This window comes from Panthera onca, chromosome B4 (assembly GCF_046562875.1).
Source record: "Panthera onca isolate mPanOnc1 chromosome B4, mPanOnc1 haplotype 2, whole genome shotgun sequence".
NCBI lineage: Eukaryota > Metazoa > Chordata > Mammalia > Carnivora > Felidae > Panthera > Panthera onca.
Genome location: NC_138345.1, coordinates 44,079,482 through 44,088,438, shown reverse-complemented (window position 1 = coordinate 44,088,438; position 8,957 = coordinate 44,079,482). Strand labels below are relative to the sequence as shown.

General features: G+C 36.7%; 1 protein-coding gene across 1 annotated transcript; it reads right to left on the bottom strand.

Annotated features, from left to right (window-relative positions):
* Positions 1-1,465: 1,465 nt before the first annotated feature.
* Positions 1,466-7,294, bottom strand: KLRD1 (killer cell lectin like receptor D1). Its single transcript, XM_060658400.3, has 6 exons — positions 7,077-7,294; positions 5,676-5,768; positions 5,175-5,246; positions 3,499-3,650; positions 2,568-2,671; positions 1,466-1,761 (listed from the first exon to the last, which is right to left on the bottom strand). The coding sequence occupies exons 1-6, from the start codon at positions 7,081-7,083 to the stop codon at positions 1,620-1,622; spliced, it is 570 nt and encodes a 189-aa protein (XP_060514383.2). The 5' UTR covers positions 7,084-7,294; the 3' UTR covers positions 1,466-1,619.
* Between the last annotated feature and the right edge of the window lie 1,663 nt (positions 7,295-8,957).

Below are 8,957 nucleotides of genomic sequence, written 5' to 3'. Positions count from 1 at the left end.
TACACCTGAGTGACTTTTTACTGATGGATAAGCATAAGGCAAGAGAGATTGTAGAGTGAAAAAATGAGTATTGCAAATTTATGTGATCAGGGCTTAGATTCTATTTACCCTTGCAAAATCTAAAAGCCATAGATTCCCAAATAGGGAATCACCTATTTGGACAAAGATTCAAAATTGTTCTGCAGAGCTCAAGACCATCAAGAGAAGAAACACAAATATGTTCCCTTCTAAAGTCGGATGATACACATGAGAAAGATGTCATATGACACTCTAAGCTCTAAATTAAAACAAATAGATATATAGATATCCAGAAAGAACTAAGTTCCAGAAAAGTAAGGTGAAGATAGGACTTTCCAATTCAGTGTACCTTACAAAGAACTGAAATGACAGTGATATATATCATTTGACATGAATTATTTTATTTGAATTTCTACAGAGAAAATTTACCAGAATATACACATAAAAATATATTACATGTAATATTGAACATATGTATTAAATCAAAATATTCTTTTCTAGACCTTGATGCTTTATAATTTCAGGTATAGGTGCACAAATTTCATCAATTTTATTATTTATTTATTTATTTATTTATTTATTTATTTATTTATTTAAATTTACATCCAAGTTAGTTAGCATATAGTGCAATAATGATTTCAGGAGTAGATTCCACTGATTCATCCCCTGTATACAACACCCAGTGCTCATCCCAGCAAGTGTTTTCCGTAACGCCCCTTGCCCATTTAGCCCATCCCCCCCACCCAATCTCTCCAGCAAGCCTGTTTGTCCTCTGTATTTAAGAGTCTCTTATGTTTTGTCCCCCTCCTTGTTTTATATTATTTTTGCTTCCCTTCCCTTATGTTCATCCATTTTGTATCTTAAATTCCTCATATGAATGAAGTCATATGATATTTGTCTTTCTCTGGCTAATTTCGCTTAGCATAACACCTTCTAGTTCCATCCACATCGTCGCAAATGGCAAGATTTCATTCTTTTTGACTGCTGGGTAATACTCCACTGGGCATATATACCACGTCTTCTTTATCCATTCACCTGTCAATGGACATTTGGGCTCTTTCCATGCTTGGGCTATTGTCTACAGCCCTGCTCTAAACATTGGGGTGCACGTGTCCCTTCGAAACAGTCCCTTCGAAACCTGTATCCCTTGGACAAGAACCGAGTAGTGCAATTGCTGGGTCATAGGGAATTTCATCAGTGTTAAAACACAGGATTTCAAATATATGGAAATTGTGTCATAAGACATGATTTGAAACATTTTACAGATCCCTAAGGCAGATAATTAGCAACAATACAAGAGGTAAAGTCATATTCTTAGTACTGCTGAACCTTCATTACCCACCCCTTCCACTCCAAGAAACACCTAAATAGGCTGTTGCTTACATGTAAAATTTTTTTAATGATTATTTATTTTTGACAGAGAGAGAGAGAGAGAGAGAGAGAGACAGACAGACAGACAGAGCATGAGTAGGGGAGGGGCAGAGAGAGAGGGAGACCCAGAATTTGAAGCAGGCTCCAGGCTCTGGGCTGTCAGCACAGAGCCTGACACGGGGCTCAAACTCACAAACGGCAAGATCATGACCTGAGCCAAAGTCGGAGGCTCAACCGAGTGAGCCACCCGGGCGCCTCAGCTGTTGCTTACATATAAAACGATATGTACTTCCACAGGGTTCATCCAAAGCTCTTAGGTTTGGGCTATACACTACGCATTTCTTTGTATTTAAATCTTGAATTAATGGCAATCTGTAACAAAAAATAAAATGTTAGCATATTAGAAAAGGGAATAATATTCAGGAGTAGTGTTTTTAATTAAATGACAGAACTTTTAAAAGCACTTGAATGCGATATTAACATAATGAGCCCATTTTTTTTACTCAGAAGCCCCGTTTTCACGATTCCAGAGCACAATATTACAAAAACTGTTGTTGTCCCTATAATCAACAGCATTGAGGCCAAAGATTTTCTCTTTCTGCTGTTGTTATTAATGGTTTTGATATACAATATACTTTGCTTCTATTTTGTTTAGAGATGTACTGGCTAATGTAGTCCAGGAAAACAAATCCAAGCATAAAATTTGTCACTGTCTGATGCTGCAAAACCCATACTTATGAATGAAAATGAGATCCAAAGCTTACAAATATACAGAAAATAAGCTCAGAATATTTGAAATATGGGAGGATGCTGAGAATATCGGGCTTAATAAGAGAATAGAAAATAATAGATATACTATTTTCCCTGGACAGCTCTGTGAATGTGAACACCTGTAGATGCACATACACATCCGAATGCTTACACAAGGCAGAAAAAAAGAAAAATGCTGAAAGCTGTTTCATGGTCACAAATACACTAACCTCATGACATTTGAGCATAAATTTGAATGTTCTAGATGGAGCTAAAATTCACGTTCTGTTATATCTCCTCTCTTTTCTGTATTTGCATGCCTTAGACAGGTTATCCTTGCTACAGTGTTCCCGAATGTCACATTCTCTGGTGAGATCTACCGATAAACGCACAAAGAACTAAAAAGACCTTGACTGCCAGAAACTTACAGATCTTGGGAGACATTGGAGTTGTTTTCCCACAACCAGGCACGATGTTTTTCACTGTAACGGAGCCCAATCCAGTAAAAGCTTGTACTGGACCTCATAAAATGCTGATTGGAAACAGAGACAAACACATTAATCTAATCTGAATCTACTCTGGGAATAATGTACTTTTAACAAAGTGGCAGCATCAGATTGACACTTCTAATCACACAAACTGAGATCATTCTTAGTGTCCAGTTTAAAAAGTATAGGCACTTGCCTCATATTTTCTTCCTTATCAGGCCCTTTCATTTGTGATTGATAAACAAATACCATTAAATATTCCTTCTCAAAGGAATAAAAAACGTTAGAAAAAAAGTTAGAGTTTTCCTGGAACACCTCCTTCACAGAAGATTTACAATCAAATTCAATCCCAAATCAACAGTATCTTGAGAAGTAAATTTCATAGATATACTTGACTCAACTTATATTCGGAACAGATTCTTCATGCAGCTTGAGAAGTTTTTCACCTTTTCTTAAATTGAGTAATTTTTTTATCATACTTTCCGTACTTATTGCACATTATATCTCGGAATGATGACAAAAGACATATATTACAAAAGAAATTATAAATTCAATTTACAAACTAAAACTTACAAACTTGTTTTATTAGTCTTTGCATAAAAATAATGGCCTTTATTTGTTCTTTGAATTCTCTCCAAAAAGTTCCTTGTACTTTATCTGTACTCTAACTTGATATTTATTCCTATGATATAAATCAATTTTATGTAGGTTTTATAATGATTGGTTCAAGGTGTCGCGAATTATTTAAGTCATTAGTTCAAATATAACCATCCATTTACTACCCACTTCAAGATAAATCTAAGTATACCGCTTACTTAGCATATTTTCATACATCAAAAAAAAATGTAGGAAACCAGAATTAAATACATGCCAATTCATCTGTGTTTTGCATCTGAAGTAGACTGGAATTCTGAGAAGCACAGAAATCACGACTCTCTTCCCAAGTTTTTAATTCAGTAGAAAAGAAGTAGCAGTTGCATTGGTTCCCAATCCACTTTTCTTGGCAAGAACAACAGTCAGCTTCTAGGAGAAAAAAACCAAAACATACGTAATGACATTCAATTTTTTCAATGCTATTTACCCACCCAAAAATCATTTGTTACTTATGCACCATTTCCCACAAATATTCTTCGAGAATCTACTATGCCTACCTTAGTTCAGGGGACGTTAATGCAAACAAGTCAGATTTAACCTTTTTTCCTAAAAGCGATTATATTCTAGAGATAGAGTCGGAACTCTGTCATTTCCAATCATTTGTCAATTATACTTCATGATAACTTAGGTAAGTATGCAAGAGAATAAGTAAGTATGTTAGAATATTGGGTAGCAGAGTGTAAATTGCAGGGTGGCTAGAAGAGCTTTCGAGGATGTGACTCATAATTGAGCTCCGCTGTGTGAACTAGATGAAAGAGGTATTTAAGGAAACTATTTCCTGAGTCAGAAAAGAATATGGCACATTGGGAGAAAATTCCAGTGTTTGGGATATCTTATTCTCAAAATAAAGATAAATGAAACAATTAGCTTGAAGTCTACTCCTACAGTTGGACAGTGATAGCGTCTTGAACATTTGCTATCCTCGGTGATGAAAGTCAAGACACAGGGTAGGCACTCAAATCTTTTTCAAATGAGTGGTGCCGAAGTGTAGGTAGGGGAGAAAGGTAGTGGTTCCCAGGAGCTGGAGAGTGGGGTAAATGGAGAGATGTTGGTCAAAGGGGATAAACTTCCAGTTAGAAGGTGAATAAGTCTGGGAGATCTAATGCACAGAGTTAAGGTCATAGTTAGAAATACTGTATTATATACTTGTAAGTTGCTAAAAAAAAAAAAAAAAGTAGATCTTGAATGTTTTCTCCACAAAAAAAGAAATGGTAATTATGTGACATGATAGAGGTACTACTTAATGTTATGGTAGTAACATATTGCAACATATGTGTGTATCAGATCAATTTCTCCTATACTTTCACCTTACACAACGTGATATGTCAGAATCTCATTAGGGATGCAAAAATGCTAAGGGAAGAAAAAAAGGTAAATTAAGTGTTACATGATCACAGAAGATGGTGAGACAGTTTGGAGAGCGTTTGGAAAAAATACCTAAAAAATTGGACTTTGAGCTGGCTTTCCCTGGATAAGTAGGGACTAAAATTGCAGAAACATGTGCACTCTATTGTGAGTCAGGTAAGAAGCAGAAGCAAAGTCAAAGAGATGTAAAAGTATGGGTTATGAGCAAACCGGCAGGCGATTAGGATTAACTGTAGTATTTACCGTAATCTAGTTTTGATTTGTTACAGCACTAATGTAACATGAGCACTTATATAGGAAAAACATGTCATTTAGGCTAATATTTTCCTTATTGCTTAAATAGGTAAAGTATGCACATTCAATGTAATTTAACAGTTTTTACATTAGAGAATAATGAAATGTGACTATCCTACAATTATCAGGCAAACTTGTATTACTAAGTGTACATCATGTTCTGTGTGAAAAAAACAAGAAACTGCTTATTCTGTCCTCTACCAACACTAAAGTTTTCCAAAGTATGAAACCTACCTTTCTGGATTTCTGTGGTTAGTCCTGGAGACATTGTTGGCATTGTTGACTGAATACTTTGTTTAGTAAGTACTGTAAGAAATGATTAGACATTTACTTCTTTAGATGCAAGTTTATGAAATAATGACATATTACACATTAATAAAATGAATAAATAAAATTATTAATAAAATTTTAAAAATGAAGCCTTTTAGTTAAATGTTTCATCACAGTTGTGGTCTTTATAAAAACTTGTCTGGAAAAACTTACAATTTTTCAGGGCCCCTGGGTGGCTCAGTCAGTTAAGCATCCGACTTCACTTTGGCTCAGGTCATGATCTCACGGCTGGTGAGTTCCAGCCCCGCGTCAGGCTCTGTGCTGACAGCTCAATGCCTGGAGCCTGCTTCGGATTCTGTGTCTCCCCCTCTCTCTCTCTGCCCCTCCCCCACTCACACTTGCTCCCTCTCTCTCTCTCAAAAAAAAATAAACATTTAAAAAATTAATAAAAAAAAGAAAACTTACAATGTTTCAGCAAAACCCCCGTAGTAGCCATCAAGGAAAGGCAGATTACTCCTAAGATGCCGGAAATCAAATTCCATGGATTGATCTGAGAAGCTGTCGTAAAGGAGAGGTCCAATGATGACTCAAAAAACAAACCCGGGAGGTGAAGTTCTTAAAAGCAACACAGGGAGAGAGACTCCAAGAAGTTCTTTCATTTGGTAGCCCAATCATCTCGCCAATGAAACAGGAGAATGAGAATATCGCATTCAGAACTCCAGCCAATAGCAACAGCTTTACGTGGTGTAATTTATTCTTTAGCGAGATTATCTGTTAACTCTTCTCCTTTACCAGTCCTGTCTCAGTAAAGTGGATTTACAATTTATTTCCTAATTCAGCAAAGAAGCTTAGGCATTTGGGGTAAGAAGAAATCAAGTAGCATCAAGTTGTGCTCTATGGGCTTACGTAACAGATGCTTGTGTTGCTTTTCTCAACAAAACCCACAAGATAATAGGAGTCCCATTAAGTAGGTGAGAAAACTTAAGATCCATTAATAATGTTATTTGTCTCGAGGTATAAAAGCGGGCATGTATCTAAGTCAGAAAGCCAATGAAAGCTTGGCTAGGCCCAGCGTCTTTTACCCAGCATACTTGATCACCCCCACAATAGGACTTGGAAATGTGCCCTTCTATTCATCTCAATGTGTTCTCTGCCGAAGAAATGTCTGGCTGCTTGCAGCTTTGTAGAGATTTTATAGGTAAGGGAACACAGGAGCCTTCTGGACCTAGGCTGGGGAAGGGGGTTCCCCAACCAATGCATGGGTAATACTTCAGTGACCTGGATTCACTTCACCGTACATTAAATTATAATATATAAACAACCTTTTTTTTTTTTTTTTTGCAACAACATTACACTTTCTCCTATCAAAACTTACTTGCTTCTGGGCATTGTAGGCTAAAACAATTTAAAATTGGGAGACTTGGCATTAACATTAGCATCCTCTCGAAGAGTATTGTCACTAACAAACAGTCCAATGTGCCAAACTATTAATCTAGGTGATTTGAGGTGTCACAACCTCAACACTTTAACAAGTGTTAAAAGAACACTTGTAAGCATTGTCCTTAATATGTGGCATTTTCTAGTTACTTCTGTACCAGCGTTATGTTGTTCATAATTTATCAGTTCGCATTAGAGTTTAGAGCTATCCCTGTCAGAAGCCACTCTTTAAACCTGCTGGAAAAGCTCCAAAAAAATCATTTCTAGGTTACAGGTGAAGAATCAGAACTGGAAAGTGCTGATACCTGGAAAGCCTAAAAACATCCACTTTTTTCCCTAAAAGCACCGCCCTGATACTAGCCATGTCCATGAGACACCCTTTCTGGCTAATTTCTTTTTTAAAAATGCGATGACTTGGGCCTCACATACCTGCCATAAGGAATGTTCCAGTGTCGACGCTGGCAAAGCACAATTTGTGCTTAATCAAGAAGAATGGTGTTGTGTTGGTTCACGGAGCCGAGCTGGATGCTAAAGAATTCAAAAGTCATGTATGAAGAAACTTAACAGAAAAAAAGAAAAGAAAAATGATATATTCGGGCAGTTCTTGAATCTTCTATTGGTGAATGAATAGTATGAACAAGAAGCAGTAAAATCACTTCTAAAATGTTTCCGGAAACACAACACAGGAAATTCTCACCATATGTGTGTAATGCAAACGCTTTGACTATTATAAAAGAAAATGAGAGGGATTTTTTTTTTAAACATATGAACATCAAAGACGTCTTTAAAAATCATTTGGAAAATGGGAAATTTGGGGTTTTCATCCTTTGAGCATACTGGTAATCTGCGTGGAGATGAATTGTTATACTGTTTCCTTTGTTTTCTTGTCTCAAATGTCATAGCCTGAGGCTTTACCTTTAGTAAAATGCTATGAAATGCAAATTGCCTTGGTGTTACCTCAGGTTAAACTCAAAAAAAGACTTCAGAAGAGCAGCAGAACCACCAGACATGTAACAGATTATGGGAGAAAACAGAGCCATCCTCTGGAAAACAGGTGCTAAGTGAATGTCTGACCTAAAATGGTAGGGAGTCCATAATGCGCTAGTTAGAAACACAGTCAAATGTGTAAAATAAATCCCAGTCCCTGCGGGCCCAAATACACAAACTGTCACCTATTTATTTCTGCCTATCCAGCTCTGGGCACACCGCATGTTGAGTAAAGTAAATGCATGCCACCAGACTCAGCTATTTAACCTCCTGCTCCCAAATCATTTTCTGTTGTAATAAATGAGGAATCACATGACTCATTTCTCTCCCTCTCCCTCTAACTCTCTCGCTCTCTTTGCCCATTCTCTTATGGATTATGAATCACCGCCAAACTGTACTCATCTTACGAGACATCAGCACACAAAGGTATTAAGCAACGCTTCCTTCCTAAATCTTTAGACATCCCATCCTGGGACATCTGAATTCAACAGAACTTTGTGGGTAAAGCACTTGGGCATGTCCTACAGTTTGTACGGTCAGCACGAGTTTCAAATGCAGCCATAAGAAGAACTTCTTTCTTAAAAGGATGGACTATTTTTGCGTTCATACCTCTAATATGGTTCCACCTTATTTCAGAGATGTGAAAAAACTACCTTATTTTAAACAAATGGTAGAAATGAGTTAAAATTGTTCTGATTCAAGCAAGAGTTTGATTGTTGAATAAAACAATGGATGAGGATGAAATTCTCTTCTATTTTAAAGCCACATAATAAAGTTATGATTGCCTATTTTATCTCCAATCACCTAAAATACAAAACATGAACCTAATAACTTTATTTAAATGAAACATCACATGGTAAGAACATTGAATCCATATTTTTGTTCATGATTGAAGCCATTTTATTTTCACAGAAACACAGGTGTGTGTATTTTATTATTTAATAAAGATCTATTTTTATTCGTTGTAAATTTTCCTGAGAGTTTCATAACCTGTCTCCAGAAACCTGAATTTTAGGCTATTCATGAAATTTGTTAAGATACTTTATGTCAGTTTTATAATGAGTATTTTAGGGTACAATAAATAACCAGATAATTTATCCAAAAGTCCATTCAGTGGGGCTCCTGGGTGGCTCCATTGGTTGAGAATGTGACTCCTGATTTAGGCTCAGTGAGTGATCCCTGAGTTGTGGGATGAGTGCTGCATCTCAGCAGGGAGCCTCCTTAAGATTATCTCTCTCTATGGGATGCCTGGGTGGCTCAGTCGGTTAAGCATCCAACTCTTGACTTTGGCTCACGTCATGATCTCACCATTCTTGAGTTCAA

Coding starts and splice junctions, on each gene's coding strand:
- KLRD1 (XM_060658400.3), bottom strand. Junction 5,247..5,675: donor GGGGGTTTTGCTGAAACATT/GTAAGTTTTCTT, acceptor CATTTCTTACAG/TACTTACTAAACAAAGTATT. Junction 3,651..5,174: donor AACCACAGAAATCCAGAAAG/GTAGGTTTCATA, acceptor TTTTTCTCCTAG/AAGCTGACTGTTGTTCTTGC.